The 27,191-nt window shown below is 44.6% G+C and overlaps 1 protein-coding gene across 1 annotated transcript in view; it reads right to left on the bottom strand.

Annotated features, from left to right (window-relative positions):
* Positions 1–3,173: 3,173 nt before the first annotated feature.
* KLF5 (KLF transcription factor 5) overlaps positions 3,174–27,191 on the bottom strand; it is a 34,867-nt gene continuing 10,849 nt past the window's right edge. Inside the window, exon 4 of the mRNA XM_070943225.1 lies at positions 3,174–3,399. Coding sequence (XP_070799326.1) covers positions 3,221–3,399 — 179 coding nt within the window. The 3' untranslated portion in view covers positions 3,174–3,220. The remainder of the gene's footprint in view (positions 3,400–27,191) is intronic.

Here is a 27,191-nt window from a genome sequence, read left to right as displayed (position 1 = left end):
TAAATTGCATCTATGATCAAGGATTGAGATTAAATCTCCCGTCAGCTCTTTGCTGGCAGCTGTTTCCTTTTCTGCCTCTGAAAAAGTTAGCAATAGCCTGTGAATCTAATGCTATATTTAAATGAGCATGAAAGGATACCATTTCACTTATATTTTAAAATCAACGGATCGTTTTGAAGCAAGAGAACAGGTAATTTCATTACCCTTGAAGATAAGTAGTCAAACTGTACAGAACTTCCATTCCAGATGTGCCAACGCTGCTGGCACTCTTTTGTACTAAATGTGACTTGTCTCACTATCTTGGTGCCCCTTCCTGGTCCACAGTTGGGTGTCCCTGCAGGCATTTTCCCCAGCTTTCATAGGTTTTATGGGAAGAGTAAGGGGGTATCTGGACAAGAGGATCTCCACAGAATGAAATGAAGATACATCAAGCAAGAATAATGGTGGAGCTGTCCAGGGCTCCCAAGTAGGTTCAGGGCTCCCAAGTATAACCTGAGCAAAGCTGACAACCTCTAGAGCAGGTGTGTCAAACTCAATTTCATTGAGGGCCGCATCAGAGTTGTGTTTGACCTCGGGGGGCAGTGGGGGGCTGGCTAGAGTGGGCATGGCCAGCTCGACATCACTTGTGTCGGGGGCACCTGTGGTGGCCCAAGCTCTCTGCCAGCGAAAACAGAGCTTGGGAGGGCCGCGTGTGGCCCTCCCGAGCTCCGTTTTCCCTGGCAGAGGCACTGTGGGCCGGTCCTTCGCTGTTTCCAGGGCAGTTCCGCAGGCCAGATCTAAGCACCTTGCAGGCCGGATCTGGAGCCTGGGCCTTGAGTTTGACACCCCTGCTCTAGAGGGCAACCAAGAGTCTGGGTTCTCCGCCACCTAGTGGTCACCTGGATTTCTGCAGGCCAGATCTGGTCACCCTGGAATTAGATCCCTTGGCCCATCTTTAGCTAAAAGACATTTTGCCGTGTCAGGTTTTCCATTGGTGTTACAACACATTTGCACAGCTGTGATGTTTTCATTTTAATTACACCTTCTTCCTCTAAAAATTACAGTACTTTTTATCTTGTGAAAAGCTGAGTCTCCCAGATCCAGCTACGTACCTTACAGAGACGAACGCCCAGACAATTTCAACATTTGTCTGACTGGACATTTGGGGGTACACTTCCTTTTGTTAACAAGACACAGCAAAAGTCTTATCCCTATTAGGTGGCCCAGTTCAGGATGATTGGCTTTGTTTTCTATTTTCCCAACCTCAGTGCAATCCAAAATACCTTAAAGGTCTCTGGCACACACTGAATCAGGGTGAGCAAAATTCACAAGGTATTACACTAGTGTTTCACCAGCTTAGCATTCTGGTATTCTAAAATCATGTTCTAAATCCTTCTTTTTAAAGCAGGACTAAGTTTAGCTTATAGTAAAAGGTTTAACATTAGTCTTAGAGCCACTTGTTATTTAAAGCTTCTGACAGTTGCTGAGTAGCTCGCGATGTGGAAAATGGTTGTCCTTTGACACAACGGGGAGAAATATGGATTTCTAAACTTTAAACACTCGGCGGATCAGATCTTTATGAATGCTTATGGCTGAATATTATAGACATGCCAGACTGAGCTGTCCCTAGTCCAGATGCTTGGCACTTATCCTAACTGATTTGTAGAAAATTCCTTTTGTGATAAAACATTAAGAGCTGATTTGCATATTTACAAAATCTTTGTCACGGTAGACATGCAACATATGGAACATTTTGTTCTATGGCTATTTATGAATTTCATCTCTATATATTTAATCTCCACAGAAAAAAAAATATAAAATATAACAAGTATTTAAAAAAACATCCAGTACAGTTTTGACAGAAAATAAATTGCGGGTTGTTCTCTGGGATTCATTTGGCTGTCAGTTCATATTAAATTAATTTTTTTTTTTTTTTTAGAAAAATACCGTCTGATTAAGAGTGTTTTGGTTACAGATAACGCAGCTTTTCAGACATAATACTTCATGTTGTATTTTGGAAACATGAGTGGAGCATATTTATCAGTGGTGGAATTCAGCCGGTTCTCTCTGGATCGCGCAAACCGGTAGCGGTGACTGTGGGAGGCTCCGCCCACCTGCCTGGATGTAATGCGTGACTACTGCGCATGCACAGAAGGCTGTGTGTATGCGCAGAGGTAGCACGTGTGCTCACATTTGTGAACCAGTAGGGAAGGTAAGTGAATCCCACCTCTGATACTTATGCAATATATTTTTTTATCTGCCTTACATCAATTAACCACCAGATTATAATTACAATTTGTGCAAAACTACTGTGCACAAAATTCCCAGGGAATCAGAATCTCTTTGTCCAAAGGGATGAAATCTTCCGTTGTCCTTTGGAGGTTCATGGACAAAAAGAGCCAATTGGTCAGATGGCCATACTCCCATGTCATCCATGGTTTCCAGGATCAGAAGATGGAGAGCCAGTGGGCCAGTGAGACCATCTCCTCTTCCTTCTCCCCTCCTTTTGCGAAGAGTGGGAATGGAGAGTCCTTGAACCAGAATTTAGAGCTTCTTATGGCCGAAGAAACCAGGATCTGAAATCTAACCACTGAAAGTGTTTTAAAGCTGGCTGACAATCCTGGTTTCTGTGGCCACACCAAACCACAACTGTGGGGGTCAAATGGTCTTTCTTTTCTCTTTGTTTCTACTCTCCTAGAGCAGGAGGGACAAGGAGAGAGAAAGAAGCAGTGAAGCACTGCAGCTTATTATTTTTTTTATTCAATTTTATTCTGGCAACATTTATGATTGAAACTGATGTATGGATCTGCTGAGAACTGTGTCTTGGAGACCCATGGTGCTGCTCCGCCACGGAGAGACCTAGGGTCACACGATCAAATCGGAGATCCCCTTTTTGCCTACCCAGAACCCCCCAACCAACCCCCATCTGCAAAACGTCACGACAGGCAGCCCTGAGATGAAACCTGTAGGACTAAGTCCAAGATACAAAGAGTAAATCACAGGGCATTAACGCAGTAAAACAATCCGTGTCTCTCTGGACAGTGTCTTCCCTGTTTCCTCATAAATATACAAAATATACATTTCCAGTTTCTTCTAGCCTCATTATTATTATTATTTTTTCTGCTTCTAAAAAGGAAGAGTTCATACGCAGGCAAACCCTTAGCTATTTCTAATGGAAGGGGGTAGGTACTTGGGTCGCCCACATGTTGCATAGGTGCCCACTGCCTCGTGACGATGCAGCTCAGTTTTGGTGGCGCTTCATGTGCAGGGCCAGGTGATCGGAGCGAGAGAAGCTGCGGCTGCAAACAGCGCACTGGAAGGGCTTGGCGCCCGTGTGCTTCCGGTAGTGGCGGGTCAACTCGTCCGAGCGAGCAAATCTCCAGTCACATCCTTCCCAAGTGCATTTGTATGGCTTCTCTCCTGAAAACATCGAAAAAGCAGAAAAAGTCAGTCAATATTCCTTGGTTTGACAGGCAAAAATTCAAAATCAATTCACACTTTCATAGGAGAATTTCTTTGGATTAATCAATGCTCCCTAGGAGCACAGTGGCTCGCATAGGGTTGGATGTTAGCAAGCCCACGTTCGAGACCCAAGGTTGAGCTCCCTTCCTTTGCTCCAGCTCCTTGTGGGGACAAAAAAGTCCCCTGGGCAATGATGATATCACTGGGTCAGTGGTGGGTTGCCCCCGGTTCAGACTGGTTCGCAAGAACTGGTAGTAAAACCGGCAGGAGGCTCTGCCCACCGCCCCAGATGTCGTCATCAGTGATCTGCGCATGCTGACGATCGCAACGGCGATCCCGTTGCGAACCGGTAGTAAAAGTAAGTAGAACCCACCCTTGCACTGGGTAATCTTTTCAATCTGGAAGCACTTTGGTGCTCCTGACACAAGTACTATGCTATTACTCCCTTATATCATTTTCTTCTGGCTGCAAGAAAGATTGTATATGGCACAGCATTCAAAAATTATATTATTATTATTATTATTATTATTATTATTATTATTATTATTATTATTATTATTATTATTATTATTATTATATTTTTGAATGCTGTGCCATATACAATCTTTCTTGCAGCCAGAAATCTGCAACTGGGATTGTATAAAACTCAGTTCATCTATTACACTAAACTATGGTTGGTGGACTAAGACACAATTGATTAGGTTCACATAACACATGAAGCCAATAACCAAGATTTATAAACTTAGGAGCCATATTGTGTTAAGACAAACTGCATTGTAGTTGAGCACATTCTGCATACCCGTCCCATTGTATGTATCACGTAGGGCTGCCCCAAACCCCTTCTGATGGTGTTTCCCCAGAACAGGAGATACAGTAGCAGAGTTTCTATCTACACTTTTTGAGAAAGTACCACCAACTTCCAGACCGCCATATTAATTGCAATGAGGAGCTACCCCACATGGTCTTTCTACACAGCCTGAAATCTCTGACATTCAGTATGAGAAACCAGGCTAATGGAGACTTGGAGACCTGAACCATTTAAGGACCCTGAAGAACTTTCTTCAGCATTTCTGCTCACTTTCAGAGCTCCAGCTACTTTGTGTATTATGGACACATTAGTTCAGGTAACAGATTCATGAGTAAATGCAGACACCAGCAAACGTCTCTTAGAAGGCCAGAAATACTGAGATGGATCCTCAGATTCTCCTCTGTACGTACAACGTGTTGTGTGAATTCAACTGGCCATTTGGGGTACTGTTGGGGCATCAGTCTTTTATTTGGTAGCTTTTAGATTCTTCAACAAATCCTATAGAAATTTGTCTCCAACCAATGGCCAAACACTGTGGGCCATTTATCATAAAAATCAATAAAACATGGGTTAATGGGCAAATCAGAAAGAAATCACACTTATGGACTCAGCAGAAACTGAACTACATGTTCTCCCATCAAATGCAGACTCCTGATTCCCTTTGGTACAACACATGCAGTAGCAGCCATTCTAGAAGATGCCTCAAAGTCTAACCAACCAAAGCTTTACTCTCCACATTGAATGTTATATGGAGACACAAAGAATATTCTATCTTTCCCATCCCAGATTTTCTTCAATGCTACAAATATCAACCAAATGTGGAAAATTCAACTAAGATCGAAAGATCTCTAAGGAGGCAGGACTCAAAGGGTGAACAGACACAGAATCTCAAGTAATATTAACAAGAAAAGACAACCAGCAAAGGAGAGAATGTAAACAGAACAGGTCACAACCTCACTGAAACTGGTTGTGACTAAGTCCCCAAGTTAAAACAAGTTAAAACAGAGGAAACATCAAGTCCATACAAAGCAACAGGGCTTCAACCAGTTATAACGTCAGTTCATCTCATTGGTTCTTGTGGGATTTCCCATAAACTGTGGGATCAGGATGGGGGCTTATGGGTCTGCCATCTTCTGCCAGCTGCACCCCTCTTTGCATCTGATCAAGGAAGCAAAGGAACCATGGGTGGAAGAGGGGATCAGGAATTACAGATGAAGTTCTATCTAATCACATCCCATCTTCAGGATCTTCGCGCAACCTCAACCTGTTCAATACCAGGAGAAAACCAGCATGGAACACTACTATGCCTCCTCAAAAGCCCAGGATAAAAGACAGGTCCTTCTGCCATGATTGTCTAGGGCAGGGGTATCACACTCAATTTCATTGAGGCCCACATCAGGGTTGTATTTGACTTCGAGGGGCCAGGGTGGGCATGGCCAGCTTGACGTCACAAGTGTCAGGGGTGCCTGTGGGGGCCCGAGCGCTCTGCCAGCGAAAACAGGCTCCTGATCTCCGTGTCCAGCTGTGACGGCCTCCTGCAACCCTCTGCCAGTGAAAACAGAGCTCGGGAAGGCCGTGTGACGGCCTCCTGCAATCCTCTGTCAGTGAAAACGGAGCTCGGGAGGGCCGCATGCAGCCCTCCCGAGCTCCATTTTCACTGACAGAGGCACCGTGGGCCAGTCCTTCGCAGTTTCCAGGGCAGCCCCGTGGGCCAAATCTAAGCACCCCGCTGGCCGGATCTGGCCCACAGGCCTTGAGTTTGACACCCCCAGTGTAGGGAGGTTCTCAGGTCATCCAGGCCATGGTTATCTCAAAGGGACTTTTTTCAAAAGGCAACTGGATTCACAGTCATGCCATGATTCTGCCATGATTCATAGTCTTTTCCCATCGAACCAAGCCAGGGACACGTGGGGGCACATTGCAATCCTAGCCCCCACAGGGAAAAAAATCACAATCTCTTCTTATTCCTCAAAGACAGGCGAAAACAACTATGGCCCCTTTATGACCCGTGGACTTCAACTCCCAGAATTCTGGGAGTTGGGGGAGTCCACAAGCTGTAAAGGGGTCCTAGTTGCCCCACCCCAAAGCTTTTTTTTTGTCTAAAAGCTTAGACAAGCTTTTCAAATTATTCTTTTCTCCATGTGCAAGAGAGCCTTTGCATTTAAAGCCAGTGTTTCTGGAAACTGTTGACAGGCACGACTAATTTATCAAGCATTAGGCTCATTTGCAAAAATTAGGCCCCAATTGTATCAGGCTGCTAGCACATTTCTCCAGCCCAAACGGGTCCCAAGGTGATCAACACCTGAAATTATCCGTGGCTTCAATTGGCGCATGAGATACTTAACACCTTGGAAATTTTGACCACCGATTTATGTAACTGCCCAATATAGATTTAATTGCATGGCTTTACACAGTCCGTTTGGAACATACTGTCACAGATAGCTAAATATATGAGTATTTAATTTAGCAGCCTAAGTGGGATATTTTTAAAACATACCTATAAAATTTGTAACTATGTTCGTTGAAATGATGGAAGGGTATTCATAGAAACTAGAGGCAGGGAATAAAATGTCGGCTCTGAAGAACGAAGGGCGCTGTTCAGTGTGACTCGAAAAAATGTTATTTATGTGGCCCAACTTCATTCACGTAAATCTTATGCTCGCAGGTCACTTCCACAGTTTACGAAGTGCATTATCATAAAACCTGAACACACCCAAACCTCTTTTATCAGTTGTAACTGTCAACTGGAGCTGTTAGAGGGCTCTGAACTTGGACTTAGTTCTCAGGAAAAAAAAAAGAATGCAGGAGGTGGTAAATCTTTCTAAGCTACGCCAGCAAGTAGGAAGTTTGCAGGAGCAATTTCCTTGTAAACTGAGAAACTCGGAGAAAAAGAAAAAAGGCTAAATTAGAACCTGGCATACTGCTTGCTTTCCAGGCACAGGATTGATGGTCATCTCACAACTTACAAGTATTTCAATATTTGAGAGGCTCCTACAAAGAGGGGGGTCGGCCTATTTTGCAAAGCCTAGAAGGCAAGACAAGAAATAATGGATGGAAACTAATCAAGGAGAGAAGCAACCTAGAACTAAGGAGAAACTTCCTAACAAGTGAGAACAATTAACCAGTGGAATGGCTTTGCCTTCAGAAGTTGTGGGTGCTTCATCACTTGAGGTTTTTAAAAGAGCCTGGACAGTCATTTGTCTGAAATGGTACAGGGTCTCTTGCTTAAGCAGGGGGTTGGACTAGAAGACCTCCAAGGTCCCTTCCAGCTGTGTTCTGATTGAAAATCTACCATCCACAGCAGTGGTGAAATTCAACTTTTTTTTTACTACTGGTTCTGTGGGCATGGCTTGGTGGGCATGGTGTGGCTTGGTGGACGTGGCAAGGAAAAGATACTGCAAAATCTCCATTTCCACCTCATTCTGGGACCATCCAGAGGTGGTATTTGCCGGTTCTCCGAACCACTCAAAATTTCAGCTACCGGTTCTCCAGAACCTGCTGGATTTCATCCCTGATCCACAGGTTAAAACTGCAGACACAGCCCAGGATTAATGCCCCCACCACAGAGTTCAAAGTACACAAAACCATTTGTAACACGCCTACATCATTCATCCGTATTATGTAGCACAAACAGAAAAACAAGCTTTCCGTATACAGGTGGGATTTCTCTGCACGGTTAATTTCAGAGCAGGAACAGCCAACGCAGTGGCTTCCTGCCTTACAGCATTTACAAAAGGAGAAAAAGTGGAGAAGAAAGGGGCTTCAAGGAGTGTCCCAAAGGTACTTTTCCAAAAAGGCATCTGGACTTCCTTGGTTTTTGTGTTTTTTTCCCTTTGAAAATGTTTCGCTTCTCATCCAAGAAGCTTCTTCCATTCTGAATTGAAAAAGCATCTTGGATGAAAAGCAAAATGTTTCAAAGGGGGGGGGGGACCCCAAGGAAGTCCAGTTGCTTTTTCGAAAAGGACCTTTGGGACAACCGTGACCTGGATGATTGACAATCTCCATAGATGCTTCAGGGAATGAAAATGGATAAATGAAGTGATATTATAACCAGGCACACAACCTGGCATTTTCTCAGTAGTAAAAGCCCACTTTCTTTCTACATCCCCATAAGCCAACTGGATAGAGAACAATTCTGGAGAACATAGAACATAGACTAACAGAGTTGAAACCAGGGTAGATAAAAATCAATGATTTTTTTTTTAAAAATAAAAAAAATCAGATTTTTTTAATTTAAATCGGATTTGATTTAAATCGGATTTTTTTTATTTAAATCGGATTTTTTTAAATAAAATGCTTTTTGGGGAAAATATATTACCATCCAAAGGTTATTCCATCATGAAATAAAGATTAGTTTTTTAATTATGTAGAATAAGGCTGTATATGTTTAATTTTTTGGGTAAATACATTCCAGATTATGAACAAAGAAGAAGATGAAGATGACGAGTGAGCTACAGAGGACAGTACTTAAGTTTTTCATGTGTAGGCTGGGCTGACAGTCTAAGTTTCTTAAAATATATATATTTTGTTTAGCCAAATTAGTTAACAAACATGGATGTTTGTTTAAGCAAATAACATATGCTGTAATGTTATTGTTTCAGTTGAATAAATCTATTTAAATTGTTATTATTAAGGTAATGATTATTTTTCTCCTTCCTAAGTACAACAGAAAAGTTGTCCAAATATGAATGATTAACATATTAAACTGGGGATAAAAAAACTAATATGAAAAGTTGTTATTCTAAAAATCTTCATCTACTTGCATATTAAAGTTATACCAGCAAGAATTAGTCTTTATGTAGAAAACTATGATTTAAATCAAGCCTTACTGACTAGTGATTTAAATTGTGATTTAAATCAGTTTGTTTTAAATCAAATCCACCCTGGTTGAAACCCTAACCCTTGGAGGTCTTCTCGTCCAACCTCCTGCTCAAGCAGGAGATCCTTATGCCATTTCAGACGACAAGTGACTGTCTTCTTAATAGACTCCGGCAATGGAGCACCCACAACTTCTGAAGGCAAGTTGTTCCACTGGTTTACACTTTTAGGAAATTTCTAAGTAAATTTCTAGAAGAAGCTGTGCAACCCTTGTTCAAAAAGATCAGGCAAGGGTATGGCCAACTCAGACCACCTCTCTAAGGTCACAATTCATCCTGGTTTCCTAAAACTTTGGAAGAAGCAGGGGTGGGCTGCTGGGGGTTCGCAGGGGTTCGGGAGAACCTCTAGCTAAGATTCTGTGCAATTTGAAGAACCCCCCAAATCTCACTCCTGGCTGGCCCCGCCCACACCACCTCTCCCCTCTCAGGAGTCCCCATGTGGCCCGTTTTGGATGCAGGTAAGTTCAGGGTATGCGTGGAGGCTCAGGGAGGGCAAAAAATGGGCCTACCAGAAGTTCAGGAAGGCTGGAAACGGGCCCATTTCTGGTCTCCAGAGGGCCTCTGGAGCCTGGGGAGGCCGTTTTCACCTTTCCGGAGGCTCGATGAAAGCCTCCGGAGCCCAGGGAGAGCAAAAAGCCCCCCTCCCCCCGTCCATGGTGCAGGAGTCCAACTAGGCCATGCCCACCCAGCAACCAGGCAGACAACCCCTTGCTAAAATTTTTGAATCCCACCCCTGGGAAGAAGGTGTGATAGGATCAGCCAAACAGCAAAAAAGCCACCAGCATCTTCGGGAGCGATCACATCCGCTTGACACACGAGTGGCCACCTTTATAGCTTGGCATCTGAAAGGAAGTTATATTGTTTCATGAAAGGGAGTTGTCGGCCGATGGACAAAAATCTGCCCATTTGAATGGATTTGTTAATTCAGTTGCGGATACGTGCCAAAAAAAACCCCACGCTACACTTCCACCGTCAAGCCAGGAGAATTTACTGTACAGCGTCTACCTTTCTAGGAGAAAGGTTTCTTAAAACTTGGGACAGTAAAACGCAGCTTTTTCCTTGGAGGGTTAGAAAGAAAATCTTCTCTAATTTAGGGCTAAGGAGGAGAATTGGTCTGTCTCCCTGGTTGAGATATTCTCCTGGGGAAATTTCAGCTGAAGTAAGAATTGAGTAAATCTAACTATTGCGTGCGACCACCCACTAACCGTAAGAATGCACCTTTTTATCTTTGTTTTGCCTCCTGTTTTCAGGAGGAGGTTTCTGGAAGAAAACTGCATAATGTTTTGGCCGATGGAGAATAACAGAACTAGCCTGTTGAAATTTCTTTTCTTTAAGAAAGGAGAATAATCCTCAAATATTGAATATTTAAGAGTTTTAACCAGTGGTGGGTTTCAAATTATTTTACTACCGGTTTTGTGGGTGTGGCTCGGTGGGTGTGGCATGGCTTGGTGGGCGTGGCAGGGAAAGGTAAAATGTCCATTACCATCCCAATCCAGGGGAAGGATACTGCAAAATCCCCATTTCCTCCCGATCAGCTGGGACTCGGGAGGCAGAGAATAGATGGGGGTGGGGCCAGTCAGAATTTTTACTACTGGTTCTCCGAACTACTCAAAATTTCCGCTACCGGTTCTCCAGAACTGGTCAGAACCTGCTGAAACCCATCTCTGGTTTTAATAGAAGGAACTGAAGTAACATGCCTTATTTTCTGCACGGGTAATGGAATTCTTCTCACCTTACTCTTCTGCTCTGCAAAATCACCTTCTCACTGATTTTTTTTTTTAATGTCCCATCCCCAACTTTTCATGCAGGTTTTAACATTCTGGCTGCAAGATTTTGCAATAAAATATATACATTTTCCTAGAGAGGGAGGGAAAAGGCTTTATAACGTTATAATAAAATGTTGTTTGACCTTTGATACTGGAAACTCTTTTTTAAAAAAGACACAGCCCACAGCTGTAAAAAAAAAAAAAAAAAAAAAAAAGACAAAACAGTGGACATTTCCCAAGATGTAACTATCTAGAACAAGCTGCAGCAAGTAAGCTCCCTTCCCCTAAATCAAGATTTCTAAGAATTAGATCCCCAATTGTTAATCAAGCTACCACCACCTTCGGCATAAGAACCGGTCTCTCAAAATTGCACTCTATATGAGGATAATTTTGCTTTTAATTTCTGCTCTAGCATATGCCGGTGAAACATGGACGCTAACCTCACAATCGATACATAAGCTACAAGTGGCGCAAAGAGCCATGGAAAGATACACGCTCGGCATCACAAGACAAGATAGAAAGACCTGCATATGTATTAGAAAACAAAGGAAAATATACGATGCCGTCAAGAGAATACAAGATTGGAAATGGAAATGGGCTGGTCACAAAGCAAGAAGAATGGATGATGGCAGGTGGACCAAGGCAGTCATAGAATGGATCCCACTTGAACCAAAGCATCCATGAAACAGATCTAAAACAAGATGGATCTATTGTGGGCCCAATTGGCAAAAGAAAGCTCAGGACCGTATTGGTTGGAGACATGCAAATTCACCATGATGGTGGTGAATTTTGCTTGCTCTGCCTTTCATCTAAGATCACCTCTGCCTATCTTGAACTACCATTCCCATCATCCCGCTAGTACCAAGTTCCTTTAGGTAAGCAGGGATAATGCTCATGAGGATTTTCTTCAAAGGAACTTCAGAACGATGGCTTTAATGGAAAGGCAGAAATGAAGCCTCTTTTTGAGATGAAGCAGAAAACGTATCTTGTTTGTATCTTTCTTGCATTTCCACATATTTTTCCTTGTCATTTCGATTCAGAAAAATATTTGGCACAAAGTTCCAACGTAAGAACTGTTTTAAAGTTATTTTAAAGCTCGTTTCCCTTGATTCACGATGCCGAGCTTTTACAAGGCAGAAGGAACTCCGGATGAAATGACGTTTATTTGCTCAAAAAGCCAACGAGACACTGAATTCTTTATTTCTGTTTCTACGGGCCGCGAGAGCGTGGCTTAACTTTAACCGTTTGCACGAAAATACAGAAGCTGCAAAGTTTTCAGAAAATAGTTGACTCTCCTCCAGAAATTGAAAAATGAGGATTGAGAGGTCGCGAAACCCAAGAATGCAACTGGCCATTAAATGCAACGCGCTGGAACATGATGTCTCGCGTTCAAACAGATACTGCACTGTAAGAGGATTACTAAAAACTTCTGAGGAACACGAGAGCAGGACGCTTTGGAGTTTGTTAAAATGTCAACACTGTTCAAATAAAACAGCATGGAGGAAGCTGGTACCGAGTTCTGGCGAAACAGCAAGACTTCAGTGCTTTCTTCCCGCGCCAGAAATATTATACACATCACTTCTGGGAAAACAGAACTGCTTTCAAGTTCTGTTTCAACAGAACTTAAGTTTTTTTTCATCAACATTAATTGGATTTTTGCATCATCTTCATCCAATCTCACCGATTTCAAATATTTGGTTAGGCTTGAGTCAATCAACGAATGTATTTTCAAGTCCTTTGACATCGCTCGTAAGGCATCCCTTACTTGCAAGTCGATTTATTTTTATTTTCATTTTCAAAACCAACTCTTCGAGAAAGCATGTGGAATACATTTAGGAATAGCTTTTGATGGAAGACCAACGTTTTATTTGGAAGCAGTTTAGAACAAAGGCTGAACCGAACGCGATAAGAAAAGGAAACTGGGAGGAAGAAAAAATAAGCTATCTTTAACCGTCTTCTACTTATTAAGCAAATGCTGAAGTTACTAATAACACGACTCTTTTCTTTCTTTCTTTTTTTAATGTATCTTTGGACGAAGAGCGCAGATTACTTTGCCTTGCGTGCAGCTCTTCCTTCGCCAAACATTATCCAGCCCATAAATATCCCCTTGGTGCTGTGATACTGACTATGCTCGGTTTCAGCTTCTGCACCATGCCAAGGGAGACTAAAAATACGTTACATGCTTTGCCCTATAATTATACCATAATTTCGGCTAGGATGTTGTTTTATCAACAATGGATGTTGTCATGGGAGCTAGAAATCTCCAATTAAAAAAAGAAAGCTCCTTGCACCGAAATTCCAGCTTGATTATGATTGAGGGGATCTGCATATAGTTTTGACCCCCCTACGCAAGGAGTGAGGTGGGTAGGGAGACGAGAAGAGAGACGTTCTCGTAGGAGTAGTTGACTTGTGGGGCTGTTTTTTTTTAAAAAAAAAAATTTTACATGTATGAAAACCGGGGGCAGCAAAGAACCTGCTTCAAAAGGTCGGCAGACACTGGATCTCACCGAGCGCTAAGGAAACCAGTCTCTGTAATTGGGGTTTTTTGGCACATACGGGGTGTGCAACCCCATCCCAGAAAAAAAATAAATCACACTTTATACCAGAGGTGGGGGCTCACATATGGCCAGCTGCAAACAAACCACTTTACGGCTTAACGTCATGCATGAATGAGGAACAAGAAAAGCAGAGATCGGCTCCAAGTATGAATAGAACTCCTGGGCAGATTCTGGTCTCAGCTGGGGTGGGGGGGAGAGCCTGGCTGGCCCTCCTGAGACTCAGAAGAAAAGTGGAGTTGCTCCCTGGAAGAGAGACCCACTCAAGACCAGGCCCATTGGTTACCACAAGGAAACCTTTCCTCCTCTTTGAAATGAGGTCTATTTCCTAAAATCTGGCGGCCTTCCTTCCTTCCTTCCTTCCTTCCTTCCTTCCTCCCTCCCTCCCTCCCTCCCTCCCTCCCTCCCTTCTCTTGCCATCAGAGGAACCTGCTCAACTCAAGGCAGTGAACTCACCAAAGGAGAAAAGATTCAGGGAGAGCCAGAATTTTCTAGCCAATATCCTCCAAGGACCTGGGACCACCAGTAATAAGCAATGATTGGATACCCTGGGAAGTTTAGCCTGCAGATCTAGGAACGTTCCCATCTTGGTAAAATCTGATAGAGGCCGTTACAGAGCCATTAAATAAAACCTGTTTAATCTACTTAACAGAGAGACTGAGAGGGTGGGAGGGGGGTAAGATTTGTAGTTCTCTATGTATGAGAATACATACATATCCTGGGGGGGGGGCATCACGTAATATGAGTCAGTCGCTAAGCGGCCGGATCACGATCGTGGGGATGCGGCAACAGTCGTAAGTGCGAAAAACGGTCCTAACTCACTTTTTTTCAGTGCTGTTGTAGCTTTGAACGGTCACTAAACAAGCTGTTGTAAGTCAAGGACTACCTGTACATCACCTGCATGGCTTCATCCCAAGTTTTGCATTGCACCCCACCCCAGCCTTCCTTTTATTATAGCTTTTCCAACCCCTAATTCCAGATTTCACTTGGATTTTGTCCAAAATCCCCCCATCCCCCCCAACAATGTTGCTGTGAACACCAGAAGGGAAAAAGAGGAGTGATCTGAGCCGGTGCCACTACAGAGATTTGAGGGTCCCTGGGATACTTTTCCGAACTGGAAATTTTCTCTACTGCCCATCATCCTAAGGATCCCTTAACCCTGATGTGGTCCAGGAGACAAGGCTGTGATCTACTCTTCTTCACAAGAAGGGCCAATAGCCCACAACACCACAGGCTCCCCTCTGAATCTTCCTTTTGGGATCTTTTGAGAATGTGCAGATCCTTTTAGGGTTATAATACTAAATTACATATGAAGAACGGTTGCAGGAACTGGGTATGTCTAGTCTTATGAAAAGAAGGACTAGGGGAGACATGATAGCAGTGTTCCAATATCTCAGGGGCTGCCACAAAGAAGAGGGAGTCAAGCTATTCTCCAAAGCACCTGAAGGCAGAACAAGAAGCAATGGATGGAAACTAATCAGAGAGAAGCAACCTAGAGCTAAGGAAAAATTCCCTGACAGTGAGAACAATTAATCTATGGAAGAACTTGCCTCCAGAAGTTGTAAATGCTCCAACACTGTTTTTAAGAAGAGGTTGGATAACCGTTTGTCTGAAGTGGTGTAGGGTTTCCTGCCTAAGCAGGGGGTTGGACTAGAACAGTGGTCCCCAACCTTTTTATCGCCGCGGACCAATCAGCCTTTGATAATTTTACCGTGGCCCGCTGAGCGCGCGCAGGGGTGGGGGCTTTGGGCCACACGTGCGTACCTGCGCGGGGCTCTCTTCCCTGGAGCCTTTGCGCACGGCCCAGGAGCTTTTGCGCACGGCCCAGGAGCTTTTGCGCACGGCCCAGGAGCCTTTGCGCTGCAGCGTTCATGTCCCCCGGCCGCTGCGCGGCCCGGTGCCATGTACTCCACAGCCCGGCACCGGTCCGCGGACCGGGGGTTGGGGACCACTGGACTAGAAGACCTCCAAGGTCCCTTCCAATTCATTCTATTATTCTATTCTATTCTATTCTATTCTATTCTATTCTATTCTATTCTATTCTATTCTATTCTATTCTATTCTATTCTATTCTAGTCTAGTCTAGTCTAGTCTAGTCTAGTCTAGTCTAGTCTAGTCTAATCTAGTCGGTTCTGGTGACCAACTCAGATTGGATACTGCAACATTATCCTGGGACACGTATTTTTGCCCTCATTCGCAAATCACTTCAGGCATCTCAACCACTAAACCCTCCAAGACCTTCTTCGCAAGAAGAACGCAAGTCCAGATTTACTCGTCATGAGCAAGTAAAAAAGAGAAAAAGCTAAGGAAAATATTTATGTGCGCTAAATCAGGGGTGTCAAACTCGATTTCATTGAGGGCCACATCAGGGTTGTGTTTGACCTCAGGGAGGGGGCTGGTGTGGGTGTGGCCAGTGTGGGCATGACCAGCTTGATGTCACTCGTGTTCGGGGCACCTGTGGTGGCCTAAGCACTCTGCCAGCAAAAACGGGCTCCCGAGCTCCGTTTCCGGCTGTGACAGCCTCTTGCAATGAGCAAAAACAGAGCTCGGGAGGGCCACATGCAGCCCTCCTGAGCTCCATTTCACTGGCAGAGGCACCGCAGGCCAGTCCCTCACTGTTTCCAGGGTGGCCCCATGGGCCAGATCCAGGGGTGGGCTCCTGGGGGTTCGGCAGAGTTCGGGTGATCCTCTAGCCAAGGTTCGCCAGGGTTCGTCAAACCCCCAAATGCCACCTTTGGCTGGCCACACCCACCTGTCCCTCCCAGGAGTCTCCATGCGGCCCGTTCATCATTCCAGGTAAGTGCAGGGGCTGCGCGGAGGGTCTGGGAGGACAAAAAATGGTCCTATTGGAAGTTCCGGAAGTCCAGAAACAGGCCTGTTTCCAGCCTCTGGAGGGCCTCCAGTCCTTGGGGGAAGCTGTTTTCGCCCTCCCAGAGGCTCAAAGAAAGCCTCCGGAGCCTGGGGAGGGCAAAAAACACTCCCTCCCCAGCTGTGGTGCAGGTGGCCGACTAGGCCATGCCCACCCAGCAACGGGGCAGCAAACCTGTTGCTAAAGGATCTGAAGCCCACCCCTGGTCAGATCTAAGCACTCCATGGGCCGGATCCGGCCCACAGGCCTTGAGTTTAACACCCCTGCTCTAAATTGTGGTTTAGAGATAGAAATCTACACAGGGCATTGAGCCATTTTCTTTTGATAATGGAGAGCATATGAACTATTAACCAGAGAAGTTCCTGTCTCCATTACCGGCAAAGCTATTAGAGGCCACGCAGCCCACAAAGGCAGGTACTAAACGAGGGAGAAGGTCTTATCTTGAAGCTCCTGGCTAGGTTGTCAGCCTTGCTCAACCCAGCATCCAGTCCTGTAGGGTTTTTTTTTCAACTTTGAAACAGGCTGTCCTCGTGGAGAATGGCCAAGCCGACAAATCCTGGAAGTTATGTGACGCGGAGTTAAAATGTTAATAGGCACCAGGCCTAAGACATAAGGAGGAAGCACTTTTATCAGGACCATCTGGTAAAGCCACTTTCACACCCATAAAAGCAAATAAAAACATTTACTACAGTTATTTGGCAACGGAAAAGGGAAAGGCAAAACATGAGTGGCTCAGGGAGCTTATTTCCACTTCCTCCTCTCCACTGGAAGGATTAGGGATGAGGATACGAGCGGCAGCAGCACAGGGCCGGATGCAAATGTAGTTTATCAATACAATGTAGAAGCATTATTTGCTCATTGCCCCCAACAATCTGGATCTTCATTTTACCGACTTCGGAAGGATGAATCAACCTTGAGCCCCATTAAGATCGAACTCCAGGCTGTGGGCAGAATTTGCCTGCAATGCTACACTTTAACCACTGAGCCACCAGGGATCCAGGACATGAGAGGAAGTCCTTAGGACCTCCAGGACATGAGAAGAGGTCCTCAGACCTCCAGGACATGAGAGGAGGCCTCGAAACCTCCAGGACATGAGAGGAAGTCCTCAGGACCTCCAGGACATGAGAAGAGGTCCTCAGACCTCCAGGACATGAGAGGAAGTCCTCAGGACCTCCAGGACATGGGAAGAGATCCTCAGACCTCCAGGACACGACAGGAAGTCCTCAGGACCTCCAGGACATGGGAAGAGATCCTCAGACCTCCAGGACACGACAGGAAGTCCTCAGGAACTCCAGGACATGAGAAGAGGTCCTCAGACCTCCAGGACATGAGAGGAAGTCCTCAGGACCTCCAGGACATGGGAAGAGATCCTCAGACCTCCAGGACACGACAGGAAGTCCTCAGGACCTCCAGGACATGGGAAGAGATCCTCAGACCTCCAGGACACGACAGGAAGTCCTCAGGAACTCCAGGACATGAGAAGAGGTCCTCCAGACCTTGGTAACACAGGCTTTCTAGTTCCAGCAATGCAGTCTTTGGATCCTACAAGCCAATGAAAAGTCATTTCCTGCTGTATTTAGCATTGAACCATCCATGATTCCTGGAGACGTCCCACTGAAAGAGACAGGGTTTTTTTTTTAGGGATCTGTCACAAATCCACACCATCTGGCCTGCCCGTTACAAGCTCAGAATAGAGAGCGAGGTTTTCTTCTATTTGGGAAATGGTTCCACCACATACCACGTTTGGACTTCAGGTTCTAAAGATGGCCCTTCCAGATTGAGAGCTACCTCTGAGCTCCTTTTAGAGTTGTGGGCTGCCACAGGGCCCACAAAGTATGCGCAGATTTAAGATGCGGACGGTAAAGACTTGATGCTGTGTCCCAAAGGTGCTTTTCCAAAAGGCAACTGGACTTTCTTGGGGTTTCTTTTTTCTTTGAAAACATTTCGCTTCTCATCCAAGAAGCTTCTTCAGTTGTCTTGGATGAGAAGCAAAACAGTTTCAAAGAGAAAAAAAAACCCAAGAAAGAAAGTCCAGTTGACTTTTGAAAAAGCATCTTTGGGACAGCCATGACCTGGATGATTGAGAATCTCTATCAATGGTGGGTTGCTCCCGATTTGCACCGGTTCGCAAGAACCGGTAATAAAAATTTGTAGTACTTTGGAGAACCGGTAATAACATTGGCTGGCCACGTCCCCAAACCAGTTACCAGCCCAGTTGCCGGTCGCTTACCCCACCCACCTCATCAGAGGCTTTTTAAAAATTTACTTTTAAAAGCATTTTTTCTACAACCTCTTCGGCGGAAAAAATGCTTTTAAAAGTAAAAAAAAAAGCCTCTGATGATCACACAGCTTAACTGGGATCGTCAGAGGCTTCTAAAAGCATTTTTTTCTGCAACCTCTTTGGCCGAGGAGGTTGTAGGGGAAAAAAATGCCTTTAAAAGCCTCTGGCGATCCCAGCTGAGTTGCCTGATCGTGAGAGGCTTCTAAAAGCATTTTTTTCTGCAACCTCTTAAGGTTGTAGAAAAAATGCTTTTAAAAGTAAAAAAAAAAAAAAAGGTGGCCACACCCACCCAGTCACATTGCCCCCCAGCAAGCCACCCCCACAGAACCGGTAGTAAAAAATTTTAGAACCCACCCCTGATCTCTATGGATACTTAGTGCTAAGGCTGAGCTGTGGACTGCAGCCTGCAATCAAGAAACACATTGATTTAACACAGCAGGTCCACAACATCTCTTATAAAGTGACAACAGCAGTCCATTGGGAGGCATCATTAGCCATGCAGGAGGGCTGCTTAATCAAATCATGCTTTTTAAGTCTAATTTCAGGGGGATATTGTATGCGGTCCAGCTAAGAGACTACAAAATAACAACTCAGTTCAACCTGGGAAAAAATAATTTAGTTTTACCGGTAAGAACTGGCATGTTTCTTTTTCATTTCTTTGTCTAACGAAGATGTACAAGTCAAGCCAGATCAACATTAATCCAATTCTGTCTTTTAAAACTCCATCTTTGGGACAGCCATAGTATTCTGACTACCTTTTTCAAGACTTAACTTTAACCAAGATTTGAGTCTGGCAAAAGGTAAGATAAAGGTAAAGGTTCCCCTTGCACATATATGCTAGTTGTTCCCAACTCTAGGGGGCAGTGCTCATCTCTGTTTCAAAGCCAAAGAGCCAGCACTGTCTGAAGACGTCTCCGTGGTCATGTGGCCGGCATGACTAAACGCCAAAGGTGCACGGAACGCTGTTACCTTCCCACCAAAGGTGGTCCCTATTTTTTCTACTTGCATTTTTTACGTGCTTTCGAACTGCTAGGTTGGCAGAAGCTGGGACAAGTAACGGGAGCTCCCCCCATTACGCAGCACTAGGGATTCGAACCGCTGAGCTCCCGACCTTTCAATCGACAAGCTCAACATCTTAGTCACTGAGCCACCGCATCCCTGGCAAAAGGTACTGAAGTTTAAAGACTGATTATTTCATATCCTTTGGCTGAAACTGGCAATGCTTAGGATGTGAGTTGTTTTGGATCACTACACTGCAATGTACCAACTCAAAAAAAAAAAAAAAAAAACATGGAAGGAACACTTGTTTTCAAACAAGAGCTCAAGAAAGAAAAGTTTCCATTGCCAAAGTAAGCAAACTTTGGAAAAGGTGAGTTGCAACGCCAGAGCCAGATGTCTGCACCCCAGCATCTTTCAGAAGTGGCTCTGTTTACAGCGAAGAATCGTCTTCCTTATCAGACATCAAATATCTTGAACTGAAATTTACTTTAATCCCTCTGGGGCAGCCAGGGACATTCTTCCAGGAGATATATTGGGCACTTAATTAAAAACAAAATTTTGTCAGTTGTAAGAACTGAAAAATGTTTCAGAGCTGGCACGATTGCCTCTATGGGAAGCCAACAACAGCAATGGTTAACTACTGAATTCTTGGAAGCCATTTCATCCCCAAGACAGAAAGGGATTGGCAACACGTCCTGCTCCTTTGCAAGGCACTCAAGAGACTAAGAAAATCATCTAGGAGATGGAGCTAGAGAATCCGGATTTTGACACACAAGTAACGATACATATGTACAATTACGGGCACAACAAACACCCAGGCATGTATATATGGGTGTAAAGGAAAGAAAGAATGTTTGCACTCGATATCAGAAGCATCAAGGCAATTCTGGGTTGAAAGGATTAGCCGGTGGCATCACCATTGCCCCGGAGATGCCCAGTTGGGGGCTCTTTTCACGTCCCCAGCAGAAGCTAGAGTAAAGGACAAGAGCTTAACCCTGCCCCACAGTAGCTCCTGGGTTTCGAACGTGGGCTTGCTAACTTCCTGCCTGACATTCGAACCACTATGCTCCTAAAGAACCATTTACAGTCTGAGATCTCTTGTCCAGGGGTGGGCTGCTGGGGGTTCGCAGTGGTTCGGGAGAACCTCTAGCTAAGATTCTGTGCAGTTCGGAGAACCCTCAAATCCCACTCCTGGCTGGCCCCGCCTATTCTTCCCCTCCCAGGAGTCCCCACATGGCCCGTCTTGGATGCAGGTAAGTGCAGGGTGTGCGCGGAGGCTCGGGGAAGGTGAAAAACGGGCCTATCGGAAGTTTGGGAAGGCCAGAAACGGGGCCATTTCTGGCCTCCAGTGGCCCTCCGGAGCCTGGGGAGGCCGTTTTCGCCCTCCCGGAGGCTCGAGAAAAGCCTCCAAAGCCTGGGGAGGGCAAAATGACTCCCCTACACCATGGTGCAGGAGGCTGACTAGGCCACACCCACCATGGCCACGCCCACCCAGCAACCGGGCAGAAAACCCCTTGCTAAAATTTTTGAAGGCCAGAACAGGTTGGCCCCAAGATGCAAGTCAAGAAGCCAAGGAACCTTCAGGGTTGCCCCGAGTGGTGGGAAACTTCATTTTGCATTTATCTTTTGTGTCGCATCCAGTGCCCTTTCTTGAGCTATGTCCATCCTGCCTTGGATCAAAAAAACTCTGTCAAACAAGCCCGAACTGCTCAAACTGACACAAGACCTTCTCCACAACACCTCAAAAGACGCACAAGTCAAGCCTGGAATTGCCAGAGAAGTGAGGGTTGACCGACACAGCGCAAGTATCTTTAAAATGATCTCCATCTGCTCTCCACAAATATTTATGCTCAGGAAGATGCTCAGGGAGATCTATCTATCCCAGCATCTACTTCTGTCCTACTATCGCAGCACCATTGAGAGTGTCCTGACATATGGCATTCTTGCATAGTATGGGACCAGCTTTGTAGCGGACAAAAAAGCTCTACAGAGAATCATTAAAACTGCTCAGAATATCATTGGGCTCCAGCTACCAGCCCTGGACGACATCTTCGAATCTCATTGTTTGAGAAAGTTGCATAACATTCTCAGAGATTCTTCCCATCCTGCTTACAATCTTTTTGGACTGTTGCCTTCTGGCAGAAGATACAGAACAATTAAAACTCGGACCACACATTTTCCAAATAGTTTTTATCCCAGAGCTATAATTGCACTCAACAATGAACTAAAGGGCCACCATCGGTGAGCTGTTGGACAGTATTACTTGGTCTGTTGTGTGGATGTTTGGGTGGTTTAGGGGAGGGGAATTGTGGTGGGTGGGAGTGTATTAGGGGATTGTTATGTGTGTTGGACCTGGTGTTTGGGTGTTAAGTGAATTTCGTTGTATGGGTATACTGTGTATACACGTACAATGACAATAAAGTGATTGTTATTATTTATTCGCAAGTCAGGAAAAGCAGAAGGAGGTGTTTTAAAAAGCTATCTTCCGTTCGTGTGATAGCAACCTTTTTAAGATTAACTACTATTTCTGAGGACTGCTTGTTCTGGATTAAAAATAAGTGAGATACATGTGTGTTACCATTTTGGCCTGGAAAGTAAGGGATGGCCTGTGCACACTGACCTCTCCGCAGAGTGGTTACTGCTGGAATAAGGATTTTATGTTCTTTAGCTCTCTTTTCTAAGATTGGCCTCTTTTACTTAATTGCACAGGAACACCAAACTGTCAGAAAACTACCAGGCAAGCCTCCGTTTTCTTCTCTTCCTTTTCTGTACGCTTCCAAAAATAACTTCAAGCAAGTCACTTCCAACTTTTATGGAAGACCTGTTATAGCTTAAGATTTGCAATCAAGGGTTGGGATTTCCCCTCGTAGGCTCAGTAGGTCTGGCTTCCCCCTTCTTTGTAAGGGTCCCGGAATACATCTCAGGGTAAGGGAAGAATGGATAACAAACAGGGAGGAATAGGTTTGCAACAAAGTCAAAACTAATTCATCTGCAACTCCTATGAACTGGGCCAAGGGACACCCCGCAGATGACTAAGAGCAGAAAGGCTAAAATTCATCAAGCGTTGTCAAAAGAAAGCAGAAGGACCCAGATTTCAAAACCAGCCCATCAATGCCAGTCAGTATTTAAATTCGCCCCTGCATTTCGCTCATGAATTCAAGGATTTTACTCATAAAAATCCCCTGCAATAATCTCCATTCAACCAAGCTATTTAGCCAACTGAAGGGAGGTATATAAACCACAAACGTGGATTAAAAATTAACCAGGTTTAACTTTGCTTAGCAGCCCCTGGAACCTTGGTAGTTCAAACTCTCTCTGAGGACCAAGAGAAAGAAAAGTATGGTTACATCTGTTTTAAAATCAAAGTAATAAACTATGATTCAACCACATTGTTTCTTCTCAAAATCTACTGCAGTTTTCTTGAAAGGGTGCTAGCCCCCTCCAAAAATCAATACTGGTGCATTGATCAGAGGGACTTTATATCAGGCAGTTAGGTGGCTCAGTGGCTAAGACATTGAGCTTGTCGATCAGAGAGGTCAGCAGTTTGGCGGTTCAAATCCCTAGTCTAGGTCTCCTGCGTGAGCAGGGGGTTGGACTAGATGACCTCCAAGGTCCCTTCTAACTCTATTACTGTTACTGTTAATGCAAAACCATTGGCAATAGCTTTAAAGTGGTTCACACCTCATTTCAAGGAATGCCACCTCTCTTGGAAGTAACTCAAGGCTTCAGTTTTCCAATTGGTGTCCACAAAGAGACATCAGAAGAGCTTCTGGCTTCAACTGGGTAACTATCAATGGCCAAGCATATGGTCAAAAGACTCTGGGAGGGAAAACCAGTCCCTGATCCAAAACATCAGACAAGAATTTGGGAGGAGAAAGAAGCAGGAGAAGAAATGAAGAAGGAAGGCAAATATACGTGTCCCGGCAGAGGCGGGTTTCAGCAGGTTCTGACCAGTTCTGGAGAACCCTTAGTGGAAATTTTGAGTAGTTTGGAGAACTAGTAGTAAAAATTCTGACTGGCCCCACCCCCATCTATTCTCTGCCTCCCAAGTCCCAGCTGATCGGGAGGAAATGGGGATTTTGCAGTATCCTTCCCCTGGATTGGGAAGGGAATGGAGGTTTTACAGTATCCTTCCCCTAAAGTGGGGTTGGAATGGAGATTTTACAATATTCTTCCCCTGCCATGCCCAAGCCATGCCCACCAAGCCATGCCACGCCCACAGAACCGGTAGTAAAAAAATTTTAAACCCACCACTGTGTCCTTGGATAATGCTGCAGGATCCAATCTGCAACCGACTGGGTCGGTCACCAGGACCAGTGGTTTAGTCTTCCAAGCTTTTGCACTCAGCTGGAGTCCATCCTCAGGAAACTTCTCCCTGGTGAAAGAGAAGCTCCCTGAGGATGGGCTCCAGCAGAGTCTGAAAGCTCGGAAGACTAAAATTTTGGTCCTGGTGGTTCCTGCAAGAAATGAAGGAATTTCATTTCATGTAAAGCAGGCACTTCCTAACCTTAATTGCTTCGTATGGACACCTTCAATTAATCACCTTAATTGCTTCGTATGGACATCTTATCCTCACTTAAAGAAGCCTACTTCAAAAGTGAGGATAAGATGTTCAGAAAGGCTAATGGATCATACACAGTGCCATTAAGCCAGGAGGTGATTTGTTTCAATTTGGATTTGTAAACCAGCTCCCCGCGATTGTAGACTTAAGTGTCAACTTACCTGGACCAAGGTTCCAATCTAGTTTATTTAAATTGCATGGGGGAGAGAGGACTTATAAATTATGTGTCCCATAATTTATAAGTCCTCAGGCAGATTAAAAAGCAGCACTCCAAATGGAGTACTGGCAAGTGTGGGGAACACAATAGAACCCACAACAAGATTTTCTCTCTTGCCAATGCATTTTGCTAGGAATTGGGTGGTATAGACATTTTAATAATAATAATAATAATAATAATAATAATAATAATAATAATAATAATAATAATAATAGGAAAGCTTTAGAGAATGAGAAACTCAAGATCTTGTGGGACTTTAGGATTCAGACTGACAGGCACTTGGTCCACAACACACCTGACATAACAATAGTTGAAAAGAAAAAAAGTATGGTTCATTGACATTGCAATACCTGGTGATGCACGGATTGAAGATAAACAGCAAGAAAAAATCACAAAGTACCGGGACTTGCAAATTGAAGTTGAGCGACTGTGGAAAAAGAAATTGTGTGTTGTCCCGATTGTAATTGGAGCCCTTGGAGCAATACCTAAAGGGCTACCTCGCTATTTAGAAATTCTAAATCTACCGGACTTAAACATTTTGACTCTACAAAAAACCACCTTATTCGGAACGGCTTAAATTCTCCGACGATACCTTAACAGTTGGTTAGGACTCGAGCTGCTGAGTTATTAACCAGCCTCAAAGGCTGTGAATCTCACCAATGATTAACAACAACAACAACAACAATAACAATAACAATAATAATAATAATAATACCCATTGTCATCAGGGCACTTGGTACCATGTCCAAGAATTTTATAAGATGCATCAGCAAATTGCAGCTTCCTGCAATAACACCAGTGGAACTGCAAAAAACTGCGCTACTTGGAACATCGTACATCTTCAGAAGGTACTTGGTTGATACCTAGGACGCTGGCAGCAACCCGTATCAACCATTAGCACCAGTCAATGGTATTTGTGATGCATTTTTGAATGTTCAGTTGACTGAGATTCATGTTTAATGAATAAAGATAACAACAACAACAACAACAACAACAACTCAATATGTGGATAAAAATGGCCAAATCCAGTCGAAGCATCTGGCTGATTGTGCAACCAACAATAATAATAACAATTTCAGATTCAATTTCTATTCTCTTTTCAACTGACCTTCTTTAAGCAGTTTGTGGCTCTTAATGAAAGGCTATTGCACGGAAGGAGAGAATGACACAGCTGATCCCTTGCACTCTTCTCTTGTGAGTCTCAGTGCGGATTTGGGGGTTTTGTATCAAATGCTTCAAGCCCAAGAGTCATGCAAGAGTTGTAAATGGCTGGCTTACAGCACACGCTAAGCTCTCCTAGGCTTTATCTTAGCGTGCTCTAGTAAGTGACCCGAGGGAGTGTGACTTCAAACCAGGGTTAAGAGAGTCACAACTTTGGGTGACTTCTGAATCCGGCGCTGCTAGTTCTGAGGCAGGATGAAGCCATACTGTTTACTCTATTTTGCCTTAAGCAAAGAGACCCATTTTTGGACAAGAAAACGTATTTGCTCCAGTGAGTTACGTGGAAACACTTTTTAGAAACACACCATAAATCCCAAACAGCCCCACTCAATACGCTGAACCGAAATTTCTTCAACTTCCTTCTCAGATGATCTGATTCCAAAACCAAATCTCTTCCTCAGCCCTTCCCTGTCTGGAGCCGTTTATAAGAGATGCTGATGGATGCCTGTCACTCTCCAGCCGCCACTACTCTGATGGCTGAGGATGAGGGGAGATCAGTGGTGAAATCCAATTTTTTTTACTACCGGTTCTGTGGGTGTGGCTTGGTGGGCATGGTGTGGCTTGGTGGGTGTTGCAGGGGAAGGATACTGTAAAATCTCCATTCCCACCCCACTCTGGGGCCAGCCAGAGATGGTATTTGCCAGTTCTCCGAACTACTCAAAATTTCCGCTACCGGTTCTCCAAACTGCTCAAAATTTCTGCTACTAGTTCTCTGAACTACTCAAAATTTCCGCTACCGGTTCTCCAAACTGCTCAAAATTTCTGCTACTGGTTCTCTGAACTACTCAAAATTTCCGCTACCAGTTCTTCGAACTGCTCAAAATTTCCGCTACCGGTTCTCCAGAACCTGTCAGAACCTGCTGGATTTCACCCCTGAAGGAAATGTAATCCCTTCCTTTGAAGGGCAGAAGAATCAGAGCGAAGTTTTTCAGAGGCTGAAGATAAGGCACCGGTTGCTACTCCTGGGAGATTAAATCCTGGGAGACACAAATCAGCTGCCAACATCTGCAGACCGGCTGCCTCGATGCAGGAAGTGCCATCTCAAAGCCCATCTCTGCGACCACCACCACCCAGCCAAGCAAGGTGCCTGGTCCTCAGGTTCTGGAGCCCCCCCCCCCCTGCCCTGTCCGCCTGCTCCCCCCAACTCCACCCCACCGCTTGGCCCTTCAGCCTCCTTCGTGCAAAAGAATGCCATTGAAGTCTCTGAATGCTATTGCTAGGTGGAGACAGGTTCCTAAATAAATACCATGAGAGAGGGGCAGGTTTTCTAATACACAAAAGAAAGCAGCACACTTTCCGTTTCGACTTCCAAACACGTCTTCGGTCACGGCTGCGGGCTTAATTTTTTTTTTTTCTTTAAAAAAAAGAAAAAGAAAAAGAAAGAACCCAAATGACAGATTGCCAAGAAGGGCGGATAACAGTAGGTTTAAGAGGAATTGTTCGGAAGACGGAGAATTAACCATGGACCTCCACAGATACTACAGAACAGGTTGAGCCGGATAAACAGGTCTGCGAAAGCCCTCGGGAGATTGGAAAGAGTATCACACAAAACTTTTAATAACCTGTATTTCATGACCTACATTTATTAAAGCTTTT

This window comes from Pituophis catenifer, unplaced genomic scaffold (genome assembly GCF_029215685.1).
Source record: "Pituophis catenifer annectens isolate HBS135680 unplaced genomic scaffold, rPitCat1.0.hap2 SCAF_4, whole genome shotgun sequence".
NCBI classification, from domain to species: Eukaryota; Metazoa; Chordata; class Lepidosauria; order Squamata; family Colubridae; genus Pituophis; species Pituophis catenifer.
This window is presented reverse-complemented; position numbering and strand designations above follow the sequence as displayed.